General features: G+C 42.3%; 4 protein-coding genes across 6 annotated transcripts; 2 read left to right on the forward strand and 2 right to left on the reverse strand.

Annotated features, from left to right (window-relative positions):
- The first annotated feature begins 2,470 nt into the window (after positions 1 to 2,470).
- unc45a (unc-45 myosin chaperone A) lies at positions 2,471 to 9,494 on the forward strand. The gene is made up of 19 exons (XM_037108303.1): positions 2,471 to 2,632; positions 2,738 to 2,930; positions 3,947 to 4,122; positions 4,224 to 4,313; positions 4,430 to 4,597; positions 4,821 to 4,989; positions 5,127 to 5,297; positions 5,530 to 5,701; positions 5,802 to 6,102; positions 6,209 to 6,303; positions 6,443 to 6,584; positions 6,741 to 6,881; positions 6,991 to 7,118; positions 7,203 to 7,269; positions 7,361 to 7,474; positions 7,760 to 7,875; positions 8,107 to 8,224; positions 8,314 to 8,469; positions 8,566 to 9,494. The coding sequence occupies exons 1-19, from the start codon at positions 2,609 to 2,611 to the stop codon at positions 8,851 to 8,853; spliced, it is 2,829 nt and encodes a 942-aa protein (XP_036964198.1). The 5' UTR covers positions 2,471 to 2,608; the 3' UTR covers positions 8,854 to 9,494.
- Positions 9,495 to 9,774: 280 nt separating this feature from the next.
- Positions 9,775 to 12,390, forward strand: LOC119024869 (RCC1 domain-containing protein 1-like). Of its 3 annotated transcripts, XM_037108054.1 has the most exons (9): positions 9,775 to 10,076; positions 10,174 to 10,380; positions 10,467 to 10,632; positions 10,710 to 10,831; positions 10,906 to 11,006; positions 11,226 to 11,261; positions 11,477 to 11,653; positions 11,943 to 11,972; positions 12,131 to 12,243. In XM_037108054.1, exons 1-7 carry the CDS (start codon positions 9,878 to 9,880, stop codon positions 11,648 to 11,650), a joined length of 1,005 nt encoding a protein of 334 aa, XP_036963949.1. In that variant the 5' UTR covers positions 9,775 to 9,877; the 3' UTR covers positions 11,651 to 11,653; positions 11,943 to 11,972; positions 12,131 to 12,243. The 3 variants fall into 3 exon arrangements, with proteins under 3 accessions (XP_036963949.1, XP_036963948.1, XP_036963950.1); XM_037108053.1 differs by lacking the exon at positions 11,226 to 11,261 and having other exon boundaries at positions 9,776 to 10,076; positions 10,906 to 11,010; positions 12,131 to 12,390; XM_037108055.1 differs by lacking the exon at positions 11,226 to 11,261 and having other exon boundaries at positions 9,776 to 10,076.
- Positions 12,391 to 12,429: 39 nt separating this feature from the next.
- On the reverse strand, positions 12,430 to 14,277 carry LOC119024870 (calcium and integrin-binding protein 1-like). The gene is made up of 7 exons (XM_037108056.1): positions 14,112 to 14,277; positions 13,678 to 13,712; positions 13,468 to 13,567; positions 13,145 to 13,298; positions 12,946 to 13,064; positions 12,747 to 12,835; positions 12,430 to 12,650 (listed from the first exon to the last, which is right to left on the reverse strand). Exons 1-7 carry the CDS (start codon positions 14,160 to 14,162, stop codon positions 12,629 to 12,631), a joined length of 570 nt encoding a protein of 189 aa, XP_036963951.1. The 5' UTR covers positions 14,163 to 14,277; the 3' UTR covers positions 12,430 to 12,628.
- Positions 14,278 to 15,584: 1,307 nt separating this feature from the next.
- LOC119024868 (titin-like) lies at positions 15,585 to 23,243 on the reverse strand. Its single transcript, XM_037108051.1, has 4 exons — positions 23,117 to 23,243; positions 22,472 to 22,586; positions 16,000 to 22,260; positions 15,585 to 15,790 (listed from the first exon to the last, which is right to left on the reverse strand). Exons 1-4 carry the CDS (start codon positions 23,135 to 23,137, stop codon positions 15,759 to 15,761), a joined length of 6,429 nt encoding a protein of 2,142 aa, XP_036963946.1. The 5' UTR covers positions 23,138 to 23,243; the 3' UTR covers positions 15,585 to 15,758.
- Positions 23,244 to 23,419: the final 176 nt, after the last annotated feature.

The raw sequence follows: 23,419 nt of genomic DNA on the forward strand, positions 1-23,419 counted from the left end.
AGTATGATTCTTATTTGTGAGCTAAGACACTGAAGATTGTAAATAATGAAAAACAAATACTTTACTTACCATCAGTAAGCATTCATTATGGGGTTATTGATGGAAAAAAGCAATTAGTTAATGACCTAATTGAAGAATATGGCCATGCAGAAGAAGGTATTAATAAATTAAAAGAAAATGACTAATAAAGAGTCGATATCCTGCTATGTGCATGTGAATTAGCGACCCTAATATATATCAGTTTTAACATATCAAGTTTAACCAGCTTTCCTATTAATGTGTTTGTGTGAGAGTGGAGCATCCAGTGAAGCATCCAGAAGATAACAGAAAACATCCCACCTCTTGTGCTCCCAGCAGGCAGCTGCAGAGGCAGCTTTTGAGTGAAAACATTCCCCTCTAATTTATGGGAAATTTGGATAACGATTTGTGCAGTCCCATGGATGATACTGAATATGTCTAGTAGTCCAATTAGAGTAGGATTGTAACTTGTTATAATCATGATGGAGGTTAGGTCTGTCTGGGGCACCGCTTATTTTTTAACATTTTTACTGTTTGGTGTGAGAGACGCAGAGCTTTAAAATTTTGTGAGACGTTAAATTATGCCACCATTAACTTTTATAATGCCATTATAGAGGGGCTATCAAATGGGCTAAAGCAGTGCTTTGTATTCTGTGGCTACAGCAGCAAAGCTGAAAACCAGTCTTGCTGCTGCAGAGAATCGAACACCATTGTTCAGGTAAACGACACCTGAGAAGCCCAGTGAGGGCCACGTAGGCCCGATGATGCCTTGCAGGTGAGTCCCATAGTTGTGTGTTCTTTTAATAGCTCATTCAGGAACTCTTGTGTGTTTATGGAAACAGGAACTAGGCTGACACTTCAATAATTAATTAGAAGATTGTGTGGGACATGACAGGAGCAGATGGTGTTGTTTTGGTTTTGCTCCAGTCACAAGAGACTGCTAACCTTTCAGTGGATCTGCAAAACCATTCTAAATGGGTTATTTCAGGCTTAAGGCTACCAGAATGTACGGCAGTAATGACAGAGTTCTGCTCTGAAAGCATAATCTCTTACACAACAAAGTCGTGATAAGGAACCAATGTTTGCTCAGCTGGTTTTGATTTTAACACCGGGGCTCTTCTCCCCGTTGGTCCCTGTGGCTGTCGCTGAGTCTCATGGATCTCCTGTGGATCTGGTATATACGAGCCCTCACAGCAAGCCCACCCCTTAGGAAATATATACTGTCTACACTGGATGTTCTTCTAAAGTCACAAAGCTGCCAGGGTAATGTGAGAGTCTTAACAGGGGTACCTGAATGCAATGCCCAAAGGGAACCACCTTGTCTCCATGGCAACAGAGGAAACAACACAATGGTGCTCGGCTGTCCCGGTAAACGAGAGTTCCCAGGTGACCAATGCTGGAAACAACATACCAGGACACTTCCTTCTTTAGTTTTGACCTGAAAGAAGACACTGTTGTGAATGCGCTGCTAAAAATCACTCATAAAGGCCCAGAGTTCAATGGGTCATTTTTTTTTACTTCTGCTCAAAAAAGTGACATAGTGACTCTATTTGCATATATACAAAACAGTATATGTGCCCCTATAAACCCACTGAAGGTACACAATCATACTTTTGTTGTACTGGCACTTCATTGGAGCAAGCACATATCTTACAGTTGTAGTGAGTTCCTTTATTCTTTAATGCTTAACATATCCTAAGAAATGCTGCATTATTCCTCCTAGGTTGAAATTAAATGTATGCGAAAATTGGTATCAATCAATAGATGCTCATGAGTTTCTCAACCATCAATGTGTGCAGCTATTAACTGTAATAATTCATTGACAAAGCATTTTCTTAGCCATCGAGTCAGCAATTGTACATGTTAAAGCTGCTGTTAGCGATTGTTTTGTTGTTTTAGCTAATGTCCTGTCTGTTTTGCACTTAACAATCCCCTCCCTCCTCTGCACATGGCCATATGAACGTGGAGATGTTGGCGAATCACAAGACACAGTAAACAGTAGGATCCTGCTAACCAAATTATGGTAGTGATTACTGGAATATAGAGCTATTTAACACGTATTTTAATATAAAAAAAAAAAATCGCCAAACATCAGCTTTAAAAAGGCTGTTATAAATGGAGTTGGGCACACGTCCTCACAAGTGAAAATGGTACCAAAAACACACATTCCTGAGGTTTTACCATCATCTCAACATTTGGACCACCTGAAACATTAAACCACAGCTGAATGCATCTACAACTTTGACCTGCTGCATTTATGAACCTGTTCTTTAATTACACCAGCAGCCTGATAAAACCCTCTCTGTCTGTGAGCACTGAGAAAAGCCACAGGATGAGAATATAACCAAATAAAGCAGAGATGGGAGCGAAGCGCTCCGGTGCCTCTCTTCCTTTTATGGTCATGGAGCGTGAGTGGGGGGAGGGGGCGTGGCTGGTAACGAAACGTCATCAACATGCTCCGGATACCCGGAAGCACAGCAAGATGTGACATGTTTAGCTGAAGTTAGCGGTGTTTGTGACCAAGTAGAGTGAAATTAAACTACATATATCCCGCATTTAGTAACGCTGTGTTGTTCGTAGCACCCGGAAGATGAGCGGGAATGAAAAAGACAAGGTAAGATATCGGCAGTTAGCGACATAGCCTTTCTTTTTAGCTTAGCAGATTTCATTCCTGTCATCCTGAACCCCTTGTTGCCTACTTTTTTCCTCTTCAACCCAGGACCCTGCAGCCCTGAAGGAGGAGGGGAACACCCTCTTCAAGGCAGGAGACATGCAGGGTGCTCTCTGCTGTTACACCAAAGCATTAAAGCTGAGTGACAGACAGGCAGACAGTGCTGTTTTGTACCGCAACCGCTCAGCGTGCTACCTGAAACTGGAGGAGTACAGCAAGGCAGAGGCTGATGCATCCAAAGGTGGGATCAGTATGGGATGTTCATGGATCACTGAGTACAAACCTAAGTGGTTTCAATTAAGGCACACAACACCTAAACACCCAAGTCTACTTCTACATCCCATGTTTAAGTCATTTTTAGGTTAGATATTTGACAGGCATTCACTCCGGAGACACCCAGCGGACACCCAGTATTTATTATGAAAATTCAGAAGTTTGTTTTTACAATAGCTTCCATGTCATGTGACTCAGTGACTCCAAACCAATGGCGAATTCTATTAATTAATGCGACAAATAAGGCACTCCTCTTCTGATCGCATTTTTCTGCTGCTTCTAATTCATATGAATCTTTAATATGAAAATTCAGCATTCTTTTCAATGGCTTCCATGTCATGTGACCCAGTGACTCCAAACCAATGCCGAATTGTATTACTAAATGGGACAAATAAGACACACCTCTATTGAGTGCTGCTTTTTTTCTATTTTATGTGAATATTTTGTAATTTTAGTTACATACACATATTGTGCTTCTTAAAACTGTAAAAACATGTTGTACAGTTTGCTACAACCCCTTGGCTATGTTTGTGTGTCCTATGTGACCTGTGTAGTGATAAAAAATATGTAGAATATAAAATGGAAGAAGCTGTAAAATGTATTAAAAAAGAGATGTGTCTTAATTGTTCCATTTAGTAATACAATTCAGCATAGATTTGGAGTCACTGGGTCACATGATACAGAAGCTATTGAAAAGAAATTCTGAATTTTCATTTAAAAAGTAAACTATTATGTAGTGATGCATGATGAATTTTCTTCAGCCGATACAGAGAAGCGATAATTGCCTGTGTTTCATGGCTGATACGGAAAAGCTAAGATAATTTCATATTTCTGTATTTTTAAAACTGTAGTTTCTGCACACCTGAGGATAAGACGTATATCATGCACCACTACTGCTGTGCTGTTGCATGAACTGTCACCCTAACTGGAGTAAGATTAATGGTTGTATGTGCAGTTTAACGTCTCATGTCTGTCGCTCCTCAGCTCTCGATACAGACCCAGGTGACGTGAAAGCCAGGTTTCGAAGAGCTCAGGCTTTCCAGAAACTCGGTCGGCTTGACCAGGCCTTTCTGGACGCTCAGAGGTGTGCCCAGCTGGAACCTAAAAACAAAGCCTTCCAGGATCTGCTCAGACAGCTGGGAGCACACATCCAGCAGAAGGTGATGTCTACTTTTTTTTATAAAATGGATGAAGGTCATGGAGCTTTGTTAAGTATTTCAAAATAGTTCCCTCATTATTATTTTCCCTCTTCACTCTGTAGTCCTTGCAGCAAAACTCCACAGATGCTCGTGTGCAGCAAATGTTCTCCCTCCTCTTAGATGGATCTGCAAATGACTCGGATCGACAAAAGGTAAGGATGGCTCAAGATGGTGGCAGGATCATAATAGACTGCTGTTTTTTCCCTCTTAACATGTTAATGTATCTTGATCTTTCTGTAAAATAACGTCCTCATTTATTCAATTTCAGGCTGCTCAGAATCTAGTGGTATTATCTCGAGAAGACGCAGGAGCTGAGCAGATCTTCCGTAACGATGGAGTGAAGCTGATTCAGAGACTTCTTCAGTCGAAGCAGGAGGATGTTGTCCTTTCTGCACTGAGGACCCTGGTTGGGTTGTGCACTGGCCATCAGTCCAGAGTAAGTTATTCTTTTTTTAACAAGAATGCAAGCTTGTATTTTCTTTCCTGGAGAGCATAGATACAACAGAAAGTATTATTTCTCCACATTTCAGTTTCCAAACATTGTTCAGTCTGTTGTAGCACAGTTTATATAGAGTGTTTATTTACATCCATGCCTGTCAGGACACTGATTATTCTTTCTAGTAACACTTCTCAATTGCTTTGCTGCTTTTTACTCCCAGACTATGGCTATAGTGAATGAGCTGGGAATGGAGCAGCTGTGTGCAGTAATGGGAGCAGGAGCCTCCGCTGTGTCTCTGGCTGCCTGCCACCTGCTGCAGGTGATGTTTGAGGCTCTGACAGAGGGTATGAAGAGAGAGATCAGAGGGAAAGATGAAGCCATACTTCCTGGTGAGCTTGGCCTCTGATCGTGTTTATATTGGAGTTGGCTCCACATGAAAGTCGATCAATAACACATCCTTTTTCTGTGTGTATCAGCTTTCTGTCACGTTCTTTCAACAGTAATTGAATGTATGAATTTCAAACAGAACCCTCCAAGGAGTTGCGTTCGATGTTGCGACACCTCTTGGAAATGATGCCAGCATCTAATGTGTCGGGTGTGGGCAGAGACGGCGCCATCAACCTCCTTGTGAAGCAAGTTCCCCGCAAGTCTTTGAAAAACCCAGATAACTCCCTCACGTTATGGGTGATTGACCAGGGTAAGGAAACACACCTGCACACAACTTTTATGCACTGATGGATATAAAATAGACATCAGCTTTCCTCTGAACATTCCTGTTTCAGTTTTGTAAGTATAATTGTACTTCCATGGCTGCTCCACGGTAGTACAATCCGATTATCAGCTATTCCAAGCCCATTTCAGACATCCTGTCACTAGTTTTATCTGACACTGCTTACAGACAGATTAATTAACCGCTTGTCTTCCCACAGGACTGAAGAAAATCCTGGAAGTGGCGGGGACTGTCGCCGAGCTCTCAGAGGGACCACCTCTTACAGACAACTCCCACATGAGCTGCTCTGTCTTGCTTAGCAAACTCTACGATGACCTGAAGAGCGACAAAGAGAGGGAGAACTTTAACAAACTGTGTGAAGAATACGTACAGTGAGTTGACTGAAAAACTGCTCTTTACTACATCATTAGAAGCCGAAAGTCAAAATGAAGTTTTTCTCACTAATTTTCAAACTAATGTTTTTCTGTAAAGGGCAAACTTTAGTCGCTCTGGCTTGGATGCCAAGCTGCGAGCCATCCAAACGGTATCGGTGCTCCTCCAAGGACCGAGTGACGTGGGCAACAGAACTCTGGAAATGTCAGGGATGATCGATGCAGTCATCTCCTTGTGTGCGTCCAAAGATGTAATACACCAGCAGGTAGCGGTGGAGGCTCTCATCCATGCTGCAGGCAAGGCCAAGAGAGCCTCCTTCATCACAGCCAACGGTGTGGCACTCCTGAAAGACCTCTACAAGAAGAGCGAGAATGACAGGATACGTGTGAGAGCCTTGGTGGTAAGTACTGCAGGAAAAGCCAATTTATTTATTTTAGACAGTTGGGCAAAATAAATATTTCTAAATAAGGATAAGTCAACTATGGTTTCTGGTGGTTATTACACAGGGTTTGTGCAAGCTTGGATCAGCAGGAGGGACGGATTTCAGCATGAAGCAGTTTGCAGAGGGATCCACGCTAAAGCTCGCCAAGCAGTGTAGGAAGTATGTATGCCTGTGTTGATTCTTCAACCTGAGTATAGATTTAGAAAAATGCATCAAGCCTAATTAAACCTGATCCAAAAACAGATGATAAGGAGTGGTTTATCAGATTTGAAATGAGCTGTATCTTTGCCTCTTTTAGGTGGCTGTGTAATGAGTCTCTGCCCCCAACGTCCCGCCGGTGGTCTGTGGAAGGACTCGCCTACCTCACCTTTGATGCTGATGTTAAGGAGGACTTGGTGCAAGACAAGAACGCTCTCCTGGCCATGTGTGAGCTAGCAAAGGTTTGATTGATGATTGTAGTTTTTTTTTTAATACTTAGTGGTTACTGTGATATACATTTGAAACCACCACCATGAAAATGCACACATGCAACGGTTTTGTAAGATTGAACGTTTGGCTTTAACAACCTTGTTTCATTTCAATTTGTGTTCCTGCAGTCTGAGGATAAGACAGTGCTGTTTGCTGTGGGCTCCACATTGGTGAACTGCACCAACAGCTACGATGTGGAGAAACCAGACCCTCAGATGGTGGAGCTGGCCAAGTATGCAAAGCAACACGTGCCGGAGGAGCACCCCAAGGTACCATTAAACAGCTCCTTTTTTCATGCACAACAATCCTTTTGATATTACACACCATCTCTACTACTTTGCAGCTTTAAATGAACCTGTCTGTCTTTTCTTGTGGCAGGATGCACCTTCCTATGTAGAGAAAAGACTGGTGAAGCTGCTGGAGGCTGGTGTGGTGTCGGCATTGGTGTGTATGGTCAAACAGGAGAGCCCTGCCCTCACAGAGGCCTGTAGGGAGTGTATCGCCAGGTAGGAAAACGGCAGTAAGTCTTTTTCACTCACTGGTCTCTCTGTCTCTGTAGATTTTCCTCTTAATGCGATTTGTCACGACAGGGTTTTCTTGGCTTTGGTGGAACGACAGGAAGACAGAGGCACAGTGGTGGCACAGGGTGGAGGAAAGGTAGAGCACCATGAGTATAGCCTCACACACTGAAATAGCAACCATGCTTCAGGAGCTTCACATGATTTATGTTTATCGTTCTCCTCCTCAGGCTTTGATCCCCCTGGCATCTGACAACACAGACATTGGTAAAATCAAAGCAGCTCAAGCCCTGGCAAAGATCACCATCACATCTAACCCAGAGATTGCATTTCCAGGAGAAAGGGTGAGAGTTGCATTCTGTAAAAAGCTTCAGTTTTTTTTCAGTTTTAGAAAATAGATAGATAGATAGATAGATAGATAGATAACTTTATTTATCCTCGAGGGGAAATTAGTTCATCGTAGCAGCGGTACAAATAAACCAAAAATACAGTCGTGAGGTAAGGGCAAATATTGATATTAACAACAGTACAATACACAATATTGACATTAAAAATAGACGAAACAAACAAGGAGAACCCACTAAGATCTTCTCCTGTCTAACCTTGTCGCTCACTCCTTTTGTTGTCAGATCTATGAGACCGTGCGCCCCCTCGTCAGTCTTCTGAGTCTTGAATGCACCCTGCTGCAGAACTTCGAGGCACTGATGGCTCTGACCAACCTGGCTGGCATCAGTGAGAGACTAAGGTTGGCCACTAGGGGGAAGTGTTTTCTAAGATTACATGTTACAGGAACATTGAATTAAAGTATTTAGACTTGTTTGCAGAAAGCAGACCCGAGTTTAGTTCTTTTGTTTTACAAAAAATATTTTTGTTTTACTCCAGTCTTTTCTTTCTCTCATATTTGTTTCCTAATGCATCTTTTATTTTGACATCCCAGTTTTGTATCAATTTTTAGAGTATCTTCTCTGTTTCGCAGACAAAAGATCATAAAGGAGAAGGCAGTCCCAAAAATTGAAGGCTACATGTTTGAGGAGCACGACCTGGTCCGAGCTTCTGCCACAGAGTGCATGTGTAATTTGGTTTTAAGCACGGAGGTGAGACATTTATTTATAAATGATTGAAAAGGTGCAAACAGGTTTAAAGGTTGGGAGTTAAAAGAGCTGGGTGTTTGGTGCATCCTCAGGTGCAGAAGCTGTATCTGGCCACAGGGAATGATCGCCTGAAGCTGCTCGTGCTCTACAGCGGAGAGGAGGACGAGAGGCTGCGGAAAGCTGCTGCAGGAACTCTGGCCATGCTGACAGCCGAGCAGCCTGAGCTCTGCGCCCGCATCCCTGGAACGGTAAGCACCCATCCATCAGCTCAGCTCTGTCACACGCTACAGGGATTAATTTTTCTATTTGTTCCTACATGACTCTCTGTTATCCTCTCTTCCCAGACAACCCACTGGCTAGAGATTGTACAGGCGCTGTTGCTCAGTGAAATAACTGACCTGCGTCATCGTGGAGTGGTCATAGTTCAGAACATGATGCAGGCAGAGAAAAGTCTGGCTGAGACGCTCATGGAGAGTGAAGCTCTTGAGATTCTGTCCGTCTTGGCGAAGGGAGGAGAGGGGACGCCGGAAGCTGTTTCTAAGGTTGCTCAGAACTGTCTGGACAAGGCTGTGGAGTACGGCGTAATTCAGAGCAGGGAAGGGAGTGAAAACAGCAAGGGAACGGAACCCTGAAAACACAGCTGCAGCATGTGGATGTGCCTCCTGGCAACGTTAAAGTGCTTTGAGTATTATGTGGGACCAGTGACGCCATTTCACTCCAGCAGGAAACAAGCAAATCCTGAAATGTTCATGTGTTTCATGTAAAAACTGTGATGAGCAATAAAATAATTATTGAAGAGAGGTAGTAAATGTAAACCAGCTGATAATCACAGGAAGGTGTTGTGACACGTGAACACTGATTGTTTATTCATATTGCTTTTTCCACTGATTGTATTTATCTTAATTATACTGTGTGTTCATGAACCTCCACACTCCTCCAGTGTATGTTCCACCTGGAGGCCTCTCTATACATTCTTTACTAAACATTGACATTCCCTGGTTAGGTTTTTTTTTTTTATTTCTCCAAAATACATTATCTTTATTTTCAATTTTATACACTACTATATTCATTCTGATATTTTGCCCCTAAAGGACCACACACCAAAAACACAAACATTTCATTCACATGATTGTGCTCTTTTTGTGTTCAACGTTTATTATAGTCACTATTATTATCATGCCACTACATTCTGAGTGTCTTAATTGTAAGGTTGGTAATTTCTTAATTTTGATCTGAGCACATGGGCAGAAAAATAAAGTTTCTATATACTCTATGTTGTTGCCTCTGCTGATTTAACAAATACAAGGACGTGTTCCAAAAAATTGATAATACTTTCTTTTGTATTATTTCTTCAAATATTTTTAATACATTTTCATTCGATTTTTGATTTCATATTTTATACTTTTTATTTAAAAATGTATGCACGTCGTTCATACTGTTGAGTATATATATGTGTGTGTGTGTGTGTGTGTGTGTGTGTGTATATATGTTCTTAAAATAAATTCAATAATTGAGAAAAAAAAAAAAAAAAGACTTGCGCCCCAATGCTGGAGCGCATGCGCAGTGTAGCCCGTTGCTAAGCGTTGAAACTTTGCGGCACAACTGCGCTGCACCGCTCAGCTGCGTTTCTATGAGAGGCCGAACAGAAGTGTTTAAATGCGGTGGTACGGGTTTGGTTTCAACGCGTTTGGACAGATTTATCTCAATGAGAAGTTAATTAAAGGCGAGTGTAGCGATGGTGCTGACGAGTTGAAGGTGATTAGCCCCACCGAGCTAGCTAGAGATGAGTGCTGCGTGAAGACTGTGTGTCAAATCAGAGCAAGTTGGAGTCGGAGAGCATCCTTGCATTTGGATGGTGGGTCTACCTGAGAACAGCTGTACCTCCTCCACTTGAAGGTGTGTGATATGTTATTTTAGGTATGAAGTCGAGTAATAACTTTGCTCTCTGTCAGGTGACAGCTGTGTGTGTCTGGCAGGTTTCCTGTCAGCCAGTAATGAGTCCAGTGGTGTTTCAGTGAAAGACACCAGGGGCTGTAAAGATGCCTCCATCAGTGAGTCATACCTCACCCTCGCTTTCCCAGACAGGATTGAGTGCTGGGATGTGCAGAAGGAAGAAAATACTCCTTCATGGAGCATGGAAATAACACCTGAGAGCTCTGGTAGTGTAACTTTATCTCATTTGACAGCTTTTACAAGTATGATGTGAGAATTTAGCTAATACATTTCACTCCCTGCTACTTTCCAGGACCGTCTTTGGATCTCCCTCTGGTCCCTGGAGGTTACATAGCCACAAAACCTCCCTTCTACCGCTCCTTATCACCACACCTGAAGGCCAAGAGTCTGGCACTGAGTGCAGGACATGCCATCCTTCTCAGTGAATCTGGAGCTGTGTACACCTGGGGACTGGGCAGGTACACCTAACAATCATTTTATCCCTTATTGTGAATCTGAGCAATATTTTGATATTTTTTCTTTGCACATTCGACAGCCATGGTCAGCTGGGGCACGGAGGCCTCTCCTCTGAGGAGGAGCCCAGGACAGTGGAGGCACTGTGGGGGATGCCCATGAGCGGTGTCGCTACAGGAGGCTGGCACTCTGTCTGCATTAGTGGTGAGTGTCACACAAGATGTTGGAAGTGAAAAACGAAAAAGAAATAAAAACCTCAAATTACCTTTTTTCTTCAGATGGGGGCGACCTTTATGTGTGGGGATGGAATGAAAGCGGCCAGCTCGGACTTCCGTCACGAGGTCTGAGGAAAGCACCACAGCAGCAACGCAGCCCACAAGCAGGTAGATGTGTTATTTAGTTTATCACAAATTATGTATTTTTGTATCACAGTGAAGGGACATTTGGTTAAAAAAAAAACACAAACTGATTTTTCTTCTTCAATCAATCCAAATATATTTTCCATGTTCACAGTATCTACAAAGGATGGTTGCCAAGTTGATAACTCTTAGCAACATAATCTACCCATACCTAATGTTCACCATTACTCTACCATCAGGACTTGGCCATGTCTGAGAGGAGACAACACTGTCAGGTTTTCCGATAAAGTTTTTGGCACTTTGAGCACCATAAACTAAATGCCCCATCACACTGGGTGAACTATAGCTGGGTGTCTCTTGGCAAATTCACAAAATACCGGGGAAATGCTTTATATTGTTAATGGATGAACAAGCCAATGTGTGCTTAAAGTAATTAATTACTGTTAGTTATTGAAGTAGTGTGAACTGCATCATTGACTGCACTGAACAGGAGCACGGTGCCAGGATCCTGATCCCTGCACGTCTCTCACTGAGGAACCACCAGAGGGAGAGAAACAGGAAGAGGTTTTCATATCGATCCAGGCGTTCCCCGCTCTGCTGGACATCACTCCGTCATGTGAAATCAAGACAGTCAGCTGTGGCTCCCGTCACACCGCCGCAGTAACAAGTAAGAAACCTCACTTGACAATAGGGCTGCGGCCCAGATCACATACTGTTTACTTTCAGTGCTGAACCTACTGCAGCTTCACTGAAGAAGTATGGACCATTTCATCCACTGTGCATACAAACTGAGACATAGTGCTTTGTCATTACATTGCACCTTGAGCTCTGACGATTTGCTCCTACATACTTCGTAATTCCAAAAACATTTGGAAACCATTCAGAAGTCAGTCTTACACTTGATGTGTCATCTGTCCATGTACAGTATAGTTATGAACATCTTTATCTCATTTCAGCCACAGGCGACCTCTACACTTGGGGCTGGGGTAAGTTTGAATTAGTAGTTCGACTTATTTTTAATTAGTTTAACTTCAGTCAAATGTGTTTCCTGTTAGTAGCATGTTTCCAGTGCCAGTTAAGTTAATAGCCAATCTTAGCACATGATGATAGTTAATTTTGAACTTGACATTTGCTACGATTTCAGGTAACTACGGCCAACTAGGACAGAGGTCTCTAACCAGCTCAGATGAGCCCCAGCGCGTGGAGTTCTTCAGGGAGCAGCAGCTGAGTGTGGTTGATGTTGTGTGCGGGGCGTGGAACACTTTTGTTGCTGTTGTCAAGGAAGTAGCTTAAAAATACCATGAAATCCCTTTGATCAACATGAACACTGGGCCTTGGACACCATACCAGGAAGTGTAAATGATCACAACAAATACAACTGGATTAAATATATTTTGTAATATATATGTATAAGTTGTTCTGATGTATCTGTTTTTTTAAAAGGTTTTTGGAAATATATTTATTTTCTGCATAGAAAAAAATCACAGGTTTCACGTTTAACAAACGATACATAAAACAGTTAAGGCAGTAAAATCCACAGGTTTATATAATTTAAGGCAAAAATCTAAAATATTTGTAAATTAAAATGAAACGCCACATGAGAGTTAAAGGGGGATGCATTTCCACGGCCTGCCAGAGGTCTTCACAACACAATCTTGAAGGAACTGAAATCCAAACAGAACCAAGTGTTAAAGAGTTAACTAAATTGCAATGAGTACAAAGTATATATTGGTGATAAAAGTAATTCAATTTATAGTCACCTGACAAAATCCGGCGATCTTGAAATGACATGCTGAAACTCAGAGAGGTTCACGGTTCCATCCTTGTCAATGTCTGACTCTTCAAGAATCTACAAAAACAAAGGAAATAACCTGTTTAGCCCATTCACACACCGGTGCAACCACAAGATGTTACAACCATTCAGTGTTCCTTCCTATACTGACACTGCAGTGAACCTACATTGTTGATGAGCTGTCTCATTTCTTCGGTTGTCAGTCTCGTGTCATCTGTCTCACCAGTCAGGCAGTTCACCAGCTTCTCCAGATCGCCGCAGTCAAGAGTTCCATCATCGTCAAAGTCTGAAAACACCAGTACAGTTATAACACAGCTTGAGTACCTTCCATGTATTATTCATCACCAGCTTGAATAACTTATTTACCAAATATACGGAATGCATAGTGGGATTTGATTTCCAGAGTAGCAGAGTCGCTGAAGGCACTCAAGAGGTCCAGAAAGTCTTCAAATGTGAGGCTTCCATCTTTCTGCTCCGACGTTGAGAACACATGGCAGATTCTTTTCCTGAACGGGTTGGACTGTGACAAGAACAAGTGCAAGGGTCAGTGCAGTTTATCAATACTGTGAGCGCGTCCTCAAGAACGCACAGGGCGCAGGACACTCCTTGTCATACACAGTAAGAACAACTACTAGTCAGACTACATAACATTACAAATTCTTCTTATTTACTACCAAAAAGCTTTTCACCTTGAGCTCTGGCAGAGTGAGGATCCTCTCCATTGGTACTCTGATATTAGGACGGTCTTTCTCTTCTCTCGTGAGCAGCTCAGCAAATCTCTTGTGAGCACTAAAACAGATATTACGGATCAATACGTAGTGCTACATCCATTACAACGCTTCAACAAAAAAAAAAAAAAAACACTGGAAACATATTTATACTGTGTCATGATCACTCACAGAAGAATTTCCTGCTTTGTCAAGAAGGTCAGCTCCTAAATGAATACAAGTGATCATTAATAGAATGACAGCAGTCTCACAGATTAACCTGAAACGATATTATTTTTTTGTTTGTTTTTCAGATTTGACTATCATAAATATTAGCAAGATTAGCTTCTTGGTGACAAGGGGCACTTCAACGTAGCTGCCATCAACATTATGTTTACTTCAACGTGACAGGAAACACTACAAACACAGACACCAAATGAAATTCGTATGACATGACTTTAGCAGGTTCCTTTAGTTAAGTACATGTCAGGCTGAGACGGCCATTACGTTATCGTCGGTTACTATTACGAGTCGTAACGTTAACAACAACCGCTCCCAACTTTAGCCACTCGGTAATCGATATAACAACTGCTTTTCTTAACTTTGACTTTACTTTGGGGACTTACTTGGTATTCTGAGAGCATATCCTTCCCCAGTTGACTTGCCGTGGTGCCCATCTCGGAACTTTCGACTCTTTTAATGTACTTTTTCTGTTGTAAACAATGTCCCACCGAACTACGAGACAACTACTTGGTTATGCATCGCCTACTTCCGGTATCTGGCAGCTGCAGTCTCTTTCCCTAGCTACGTACGGTTAGCATGACGTCACGAACAGGCTAACGGTTTCAAACGGTCGACAGGCAACAGGTGGAGGAGCTGATGGAAGGTGTAGTTTTGACTTTATCATGTCACTGTACTTTAGGGACACTGGGGATGTGTCCCCACCACTTTTTTTTTTTTTTTTTTTTTTAGAAATAGGCAGCTTCAATTTATGATAGCAAAAGTTGTTAAAAATGTTCTGGGAAAACAACTTTCACCAAATCAATTGTTAACTGGACAAATCAGCACCTGTGGTTCAAAATGGCTGCTTCTGATTCTGGCGAGAAGTTTACCAAATCTTCACTCTATGGAAACATCAATTTATATGTACCTGGTCTTTACAGAAAACAATACACCTTGAGATGTAAAAACAATAAAACAATAGGTTATTTGAGCAAAATACTGCCTGTTTGGCCACCAGTTTGGCAACATATTTTTTTGAATCAGTTGTTTTTATATTCCAAATACCACAGAGCAAATGGCTCCCACAGTCATGTATAGAAAGAAATGTAGGAATGTATATATAACTGAAATATATGACAAAAATGACATTTAAAATTTTTTTTATTTCAAAATACAACTTTTTAAATACATAATGAAAGTAGTCATCCCCTGGAGTCATTCTAATGGTGTAACTGTGTAACAAAAGCCTATTATTTAAAAAAAGAAATCAAGAAATATGAATATGATAGATGAAAAAATTACATGATTGTCTCTTTTCAGTTGGTTTGCTTTCATTAGGCCTGAACAATTAGTCATAATATTATATATTGTCAAGTGCAATATCTTATTCTATGGTTAACATTTTGATAACGATAAAATGTGACACAAGATACCCTTATAAATTAAGCATTGTGGTGCTGTTTGACCCCAGCTAAAACCATTATTTTATTTTATTCAGATTATTTTCTTAAGTCAGAATGAAATGCAAAGATTACCATTCCCACTAAAAGGGGGACTCTGTTGAAATACTTGTTTCAGATCCAGTTTATAGTTTGTTCAGTTCGTGTTAATTGATCCATTAATCTTGTCATGTTTGTATTCTTAAGGACCGTCTTAATCCTATTAAATGTAAACAGTACGTCGCTTCCTATAGGAATCCAAAATAAAATACGAATAACTGCTATAATCATGTTCATTGTATTGTAAATATGCAGCAAACAGCATCATTTTTTTCTGTTATTTGTTACAAACAAAACTGCATCACTACATTTTTCTTCTATGTTGAAATGCGAGTCATTAATAAAGCCTACCAGTATACAAATGTGGTTTTTTTTTGTTTGTTTTTTTAAGTAACAATATATCTATAAAACTGCAGCTTCTGGTAATATGTTTTTTCACAAAGAATTTGCTAACTGATTTTTCTGAACAATTCTTGATGGAGATGAGAACTAGATGATGATCCTGACAGGAAGATAAGGAGTTGATAACTTCATCCCTGGGAAGGAAACAAGCTAAGCTCCTTGATTTGTCTCCCAGTCTGTATCTGAAATGAACCCAAACAAACAAATTAACATGGACAAAAACAGAATTCCTTTCTATTCAAGAAATACAGTAATATTCAAAAAGTAAATGAAGTTTAAGAGCTAAATATATCTAGTATTTATCCTAAAGCTTTTCTAATCTCATCAGAATAATTTGTTTATTTTAACCCTTTTACACAATACAATGCTTATTTGCTTATTCTTCACACACCTGTCATTTTCGTTCCCTCCTTGGTCTCAGCTGGAACACCGATCCCGTACTCGTTCTCAGCGGTGACTCTGAAGAAGTAGATTCCTCCCTCCTCCAGGTCAGACACCTTGTGGGACAGTCGGCGGCATTTGTCAGTGATTCTTGTCCACCCTTTCCTGCTGATGTCCCGTATATCCACATGGTAGTTCTTGACAGGGGCTCCTCCCTCATTCTCAGGGATATCCCAGAAAACAGTGGCAGAGTTCTTGGTCACATCTCTCACTGCTACATGAGATGGGGGACCAGGTGAATCCAAAACCCTCACATTCAGCGTCAAAGAGGCAGATCCTGCATCGTTTTGCAGTTTGACTATGTATTTGCCAGAGTCATCCCGTGTTGCACCTTCCACTGTGATAGAGGTCACAGATCTGCTGGTGCTGATCAATCCTCTCACTCTCAGATCGACATCTGCTTTGTCCCATGTCACGCTCGGAGCAGGTCTGCCTGTGAAAGGCACAGTCAAAGTGAAGGAGCTTCCATCTTTTACAAGCAAGGTCTTCCTCATCTCGGCAGTAACATCAAACCTGGGCTCCTCCTCTCTATCCATGGCCACATGAGGATCTGTTTCTGGACTGGGATCGCTGATGCCAATCTTGTTTATGGATCTGACAATAAACACATATTCATTCCCTGATTTGAGTCCATTAACTGTGACCACTGTTTTATCTGTGTTATGGACACCAACAGACCACTCATCTACTGTTGACATTCTTAATTCAACTTTGTATCCAGTGATTGGTGCTCCACCGTCAAACAACGGCTTGTTCCATGACAGTGTGATGGATGACTTGGATGAATCGATTATAGTGGGTTTTGCAGGAGGGGAAGGTAGAAACTTTGGATCCTCTGCCAGAGTGAGTGGACAAGGGAGACTGGGTTCACTGAGCCCGGCGGCATTCTCAGCAAAAACTCTGAATTCATACTCGCATCCCTCTTGCAGGCAGGAGGCTTTGACACGTAGGTCATAGACTGGTTTCTTATTGACACGAACCCAGCGTACACCCTGCTTCTCCCTCTTCTCTATAATGTAACCACTGATGCGGCTGCCACCGTCAGTGGCAGGTCTCTTCCAGCAGACAGTCATAGTGTCGCTGGTTGCACTTGTGACTTCAACATCCGTTGGAGCAGATGGGATAGTAAAGGGATCCATAGCTTTGATAGGTTCACTTTCCAGAGTCTCACCTTCACCATACTTGTTCACTGCCCTAACCCTAAACAGGTATTCATTGCCTTTAATCAGCTTGGTTATTTTGCACGTAGTTGCCATCATGTCTCCGTACACAACGATCCAAGCAACACGACTGGTTTCACACTTCTCAACAATATAGTACATGATTTCAGCACCGCCAGTCTCAGGTGGGGGTCCCCATGACAGGGTACATTTCTCTGCTGAAAGTCCAGACACTTCCATAGGTCCAGCAGGTGGGCCTGGCCTGTCCAGGATCTTGCAGGTGATTGTCTTAGACATGGTACCACCTGTATTCTGTAGAGTCAGAGTATACTGTCCAGAGTCCTTCCTAACACATTCTCTGATAAGTAAAGAGGTATGCAAATTTGTCGCAGTTATTTCAACCCTTCCCTTGGAGGCAATATTTCTACCATTTTTCAACCAAAACACTGTAGGGTTGGGTCGTCCAGAGATATCGGCATCTATTCTTAGGAGGTCTCCTGCTTTGACAACCACAGCTTGTTTAAATTTGTCTTCCAAGATAATTCTGGGTGGCTCCACATCATGCTGTACTGTAACAGGTCCTGTGGTTTCAGAAGGGGCACTGAAGAGCTCAGCAGAATTCTTTGCAATCACACGAAAATCATACTCCTCATCCTCTGTGAGGCCAGTCACTTCCAAGAAGGTGTCCAGTAAATTGGTGAAGTTACATTTAAGCCAGCAACCATCTGGTAGCTCCTTACGCTCAACAATGTACCCAGTTATTTTAGCCCCACCATCATATTCTGGTTTGTCCCATGAGAGGGAAACTGAGCTGTTAGTTATATTGGTGACTGTCAGATTGCGTGGAGGATCGCACTGGTCTCTCGCTGCCACAGGCTCAGAGGCCTTACTGCATGGTCCAATACCAGCCATATTCTCAGCACAGACCCGGAATTCGTATATCAGACCTTCTTCAACACTTGTTACCTTGAATTGGTTCTCAGTCACTGGGCTCTTGTTTAACTTAGTCCACAAAATACTGCTTTGATCTTTGCATTCAATATGGTAACCAGTGACAGGGCTGCCACCATCACCGTCTGGTTTGTTCCATACAACCATCATTACAGACTTTGAGGCATTCAGAATTCTGAGGTCCGTTGGTTGTCCAGGGGGCTTGAAGGGATACTGAGCAACAACAGGTTCAGACTCAACGAAATAGCTTTTTCCATAGCGATTCTCTGCAGCAATACGGAACTGATATTCAGTGCCCTGAGTCAGGCGGGAAATTTTGATTGATGTTCTGGCCACTGTGGCTGATACAGTCTGCCATATTGTGCTGCCTGTATCTCTCTTCTCAACTACATAATTACTAATTTCACATCCGCCAGTGTAATGTGGGGGCTGCCATGACAAAGACACAAAGTCAACACTCACTTCATCCACACTGAGGTCACTTGGTGGTCCAGGTCTTTCAACAACATTAACGAAGATTTCCGCCGATGTGGTTCCACCAGAGTTGGTCAGGGTCACCTCATACATGCCAGCGTCTATTCTGGTTGCATCTTTGATAGTGATCTGAGATGATGTGTCAGATACATGCGTATTTACCCTGCTTGTCTCTTTTAGCAAGCTGCCATCTTTGTTCCAGACTACGGTTGGCGGTGGAAGAGCCTTGAATGGAACCTCAATCTTTAAGTCATTTCCTGCCTTCACATTGAATGTGTTGCAAAGCAAATTGATAATGGGACCAGCACCGGTATCATTTACTCTAACAGGTGCCAAAAGGTACTTTGGTTCACTTTTTCCCTTTTCGTTCACAGCACTCACTCTAAACAAATACTCCTTTCCTTTAACCAGCCCATTAATAGTTACTTCCAGTGCTCTACTTTCTGAACATATTGTCCATGTATCATCTCCCTTAGTCTGCATTTCTACAATATAACATGTGATTTTGCTTCCTCCATCATGGTCAGGCTTCTCCCAAGAGAGTTTTCCACTATTGCCAGTAACATCACTGACTGAGATTTTGCCAGGAGGTAGAGGAGCTTCAGACACTTTAATAGCCTCAGTGGTCTCTGCTGGCAGGCCAGTGCCAAACTCATTTACAGCCAGGACACGAAAATTATAGAAGCATCCTTCCTGGAGATTGTCAATCTTGTATGAGTTTCTCAAACAGTTGCTACAGACGCTTGTGAACGCCATCCTAGCTTCCTCTCGCTTTTCTACGATGTAGTGTGAAATCTTTGCCCCTCCGTCAATGAGAGGTGCGTCCCAGGAGATTGTCACAGAGTCTTTCTTCACATCCTTAACCTCTAGATTTGTTGGTGCACTGGGAGAGTCCAGTACTCTCACATTGATGAAGGCTGATTTTGAACCACTGTAGTTCTCAGCAGTCAGCACATATTTTCCTGTGTCGTTTCTGTTGACATTTTCAATCAATAATACTGTGTGGGAGCTTGATACCTCAATTTGAGCGCGCTCGCTGATGGTGCCACCTTCCTTCGACCATTTAACCTCAGGCTCTGGCCTTCCTCTGATGGTGACCAAGAGACGTAACGTGGAACAGGCTCGGACACTGACAATCTTCCTCAATGTAGAGTCCAACTCAATTTCGGGTGCCTCCAGTTTTTCAGCAGCCACAACAGACCCTGGTAGGTCCACATGCTCTCCAATTCCAGCAGCGTTCATTGCACGTATACGAAAGTTGTACCCTGCATTTTCCCTCAGTCTTTTCACTGTGTAGTTTGTGTCCACTACACCTGTGCTAGGAGAGCATGTCATCCAGTCATCCTCTGCTGCTTCTTTCATCTCAACTACAAATCCACTGATGGGTGCCCCCCCATCATAGATGGGCTTTGACCATGTAAGAGACACACTACTGCTAGAATAATCTGTCACTTTGGGGTTGGTAGGTGGACCGGGTGGGTAAGTAGCATCACATACTTTTATATACTCGCTTGGCTCACTGGGTGTACCCACACCAGCAGCATTTTCTGCCAACACTCTAAACTGATAGTAATGTCCCTCAGTGAGTCCTGTGCATCGGAAACGCAAGTCGTTAAGTCTTCTCTTGTTGCATTTGGTCCATCTGACACCCTCTTTGTCACGTTTCTCCAGGATGTAGCCATCAATCTCTGAGCCTCCATCAGTCTCAGGCCTTTCCCATGTTAGCAGCACAGAGTCGCCAGTCACAGTGCTGGCTACAGGGGTCGAAGGTGCGCTTGGTGTTGTGAAAGGATTTTGTGCAATGAATGGCTCTGATTCCAGAAATTCACCAACACCAAATTTGTTCACGGCAGCAATTCGGAATATATATTCTTTACCAGGCACCAGTTTTGTCACTTTGTAACTGACAGCTTCAACATGAGAGTCAACTGCTGTCCATGTAACACGACTGGTCTCCCTTTTCTCAATAATGAAGTGGGAAACACTGGCACCACCATCATTCACAGGGGGGTTCCAGTGAAGATTACATTTCTCTGCACTAACAACTTTCACCTTCAGAGATCCATCTGGAGGACCAGGTCTATCCAGCACCTTCACAATAACTGGGATGGATGTAGTTCCACCAATATTACTGAGGCTGAAGAGAAAGTGTCCCCCATCCGCCCGTGTACAGTCCCTGACAGTCAAAGTTGAATGTGTGAGGGTATTTTTGACCTCCATTCTCGGTGTAACTTTGTCAATTTCTTTTCCATCCTTCATCCATGTTACTTCAGGCAGGGGCTTCCCAAAATAGTCAGCATCAATAACGAATGTCTCACCAGCCTGAACGATAGTCGTACTCTTGAACTTAGGATCAATAAAGGCTGTGGGTCCTTCAATAACATCCTGAGCGATGATGGTTACACTTTCTGAAGGCGCGCTCCAAACACCAGCACCATTTTTTGCAGTTACTCTAAACTCATAACTGTCACCTCCTATCAGACCCGTGACTGTGAACTCATTCTCAATAACATTGGTGAAGTTTGCCTTCATCCATCTGTTATCTGGGAGCTCCTTCTTTTCAACAACGTAGCCTGTAATGGTGCTTCCACCATCATACTTGGGTTTTGCCCACTGAAGTGTGATGTTTTCTCTAGTAATGACAACAGCTTCAGGTTTACCAGGGGGATCACAGCGGTCTCTTGCCACATAGCATTCAGATACCTTGCTAGATGGGCTAAGTCCAGCAATATTCTCAGCAAAGACTCTGAATTCATACTCAATGCCTTCCTCCAGTCCACTTGTCTTGAAGCGAGCCTCGGGTATAACAAGTTTGTTTAGCTTGGTCCATAGAATGCTGTTCTTCTCTTTGCGTTCAAGGTGATAGCCAATGATGGGGCTGCCTCCATCTTTGGCAGGAGGCTCCCATTCAACCACCATGCTGTACTTTGTCACTGTGGACGCAAAGGGGGTGCCAGGAGCAGTGGGCACACTGAAAGGATATTGTGCAGTCACAATTGGAGAGGTGATTGCAGTACTCTTTCCATATCTATTTTCAGCAAACACCCTGAATTGGTACTCACTTCCTGTCTTCAGTTTGGTGACTTTGATTGTGTTTCTTACTGTCGTTGCTGACACAGTCTGCCATTCTATACTTGTAGTTTCCCGTTTCTCCACTATGTAGTTGTCTAGCTGACAGCCTCCTGTGTATTCTGGTGGCTCCCATGAGATGGTAACATAGTCAGAACTGATCTCATCAATCCTCACAGGCCCTGTGGGTGGGTCTGGCTTTTCAAGAACGACCACAGTGATCTCTCCTGTATATTTTCCTGCACAGTTGCTTGCTGTGATAGAGTACTGGCCAGAGTGCTCCCTGGCACCATGCCTGATGTGAAGAACTGTTAAAGATGATGTATTTGAGACCTCCAGCCTTGACGTTTCTCTAACTGCCTGACCATCTCTTTTCCATTCAACCTTTGGCTTTGGGTGTCCAACCACTGGAATCTCTACTTTCAGATCTTGACGATTTTGGACAGTAAATGTGCTAAAAGTTATTTGGAGTTTTGGTTTAATGGCATTTTCCAAATCTGTAGCAGGATCAGATTGGACGTTAAGGTTGTGTCCTCCATTCTCTGTGGCAGCCTGACCTGGTGTAAGGGGAAAAAAAACATCAGATAAAAAGAACATTAGATAGGGCTTGCTATGGAGAATCCTTTTAATTATATAATATTTGTATGATATCTCTATTTTTTAATTGAAACATATTGTTCTTAGACAGAAAATAGTCTTTATAATTGCATACTGCATAGTCAGTAGAATAATATTTACACAGTGCACAGTGATAAGATGATTGCATACCTCTGACAATAACTTGGCGGGGTGACTGGGAATCCATTGCTGTGAGCTTTGCATGGGTATCTGGTGTCGTACTTATATTTAGAGTGTGAGCTTTATCTTCTGCTTTCTTTCCCGCCTGCAAAAGAGAATGGTACAAGAACTGTCAGATAAAGTAAAATTAAGGACAAGCTAACGCAATCAAGGCAATACCTTTCTTTTTCTTTTTTTTTTTACCCTTGAAACTGTTATGTTGTATGTTTGGTAGTAGACGGACTGTGGCTTTATGAACACATTAAAATTACTATACATGTTCAATACTTATAGGATTCTGACAAAATTAACTTTAGCGTTTTAAAACAAGTGTTGATGTAGGTCAAGTGAGTGTGATGTGTTGGTAATAGAAACTCTTGATGGTGTTTAAAATAACTAGAGACATGACGAACTTCGTTGCCATCTGTTCTACTGACCGAACAGATACAACTCTATTATTATCCCCCCTCTCAAAGCTCTAAAATAAGGTTTAAACTACTTCACTTAAGTAAGAAACACAGGATATAAAGGATCATCAATCATAAAGTTCACTCAGAGATGCCCACAGTTCCCTCTGTACTATATTCCAGCAACTTTTAAGATAAATATTACATTTCCAAACACAACTGTACTTACCTCATTGTTGCTGGCTTCCATCCTTTCTCTTGCTTGTTCCTATTTATGTGAGAGAAATTAAAAGTGAATTAAGTTGATATCTCAGTCAAGATGCGTAGACGATGTGAGCCTCAAGACTGTGTGGCAGACGTACACAGTTCTGCCAGTCACTGTCTGCTTTATCTCCAAAAGCATGCAGTGACCAAAATAACCAGGGAGCCTGATTGGCCAGCTGCTCATTCTCTCAAAGTTACTTGAGCAACATGGGTCAGCTGGGGAAAACTGGAAAGCTCCTCAACAGTAAAATATTGCACACATACTATT

Source organism: Acanthopagrus latus, chromosome 8, assembly GCF_904848185.1.
Source record: "Acanthopagrus latus isolate v.2019 chromosome 8, fAcaLat1.1, whole genome shotgun sequence".
In the NCBI taxonomy this organism is placed as follows: domain Eukaryota; kingdom Metazoa; phylum Chordata; class Actinopteri; order Spariformes; family Sparidae; genus Acanthopagrus; species Acanthopagrus latus.

Coding starts and splice junctions, on each gene's coding strand:
- unc45a (XM_037108303.1), top strand. CDS start 2,609: ATGAGCGGGAATGAAAAAGACAAG. Junction 6,103..6,208: donor TACGTGTGAGAGCCTTGGTG/GTAAGTACTGCA, acceptor GTTATTACACAG/GGTTTGTGCAAGCTTGGATC. Junction 6,585..6,740: donor CCATGTGTGAGCTAGCAAAG/GTTTGATTGATG, acceptor GTGTTCCTGCAG/TCTGAGGATAAGACAGTGCT.
- LOC119024868 (XM_037108051.1), bottom strand. CDS start 23,137: ATGGAAGCCAGCAACAATGAG. Junction 22,261..22,471: donor CCGCCAAGTTATTGTCAGAG/GTATGCAATCAT, acceptor CCCTTACACCAG/GTCAGGCTGCCACAGAGAAT. Junction 15,791..15,999: donor GGAGGGAACGAAAATGACAG/GTGTGTGAAGAA, acceptor GGTTCATTTCAG/ATACAGACTGGGAGACAAAT.
- LOC119024870 (XM_037108056.1), bottom strand. CDS start 14,162: ATGGGCACCACGGCAAGTCAACTGGGGAAGGATATGCTCTCAGAATAC. Junction 13,568..13,677: donor ACAAAGCAGGAAATTCTTCT/GTGAGTGATCAT, acceptor TATCTGTTTTAG/TGCTCACAAGAGATTTGCTG. Junction 13,065..13,144: donor CTATGCATTCCGTATATTTG/GTAAATAAGTTA, acceptor TGGTGTTTTCAG/ACTTTGACGATGATGGAACT.
- LOC119024869 (XM_037108053.1), top strand. CDS start 9,878: ATGCGGTGGTACGGGTTTGGTTTCAACGCGTTTGGACAGATTTATCTC. Junction 10,381..10,466: donor AATAACACCTGAGAGCTCTG/GTAGTGTAACTT, acceptor GCTACTTTCCAG/GACCGTCTTTGGATCTCCCT. Junction 11,011..11,476: donor GCAACGCAGCCCACAAGCAG/GTAGATGTGTTA, acceptor TGCACTGAACAG/GAGCACGGTGCCAGGATCCT.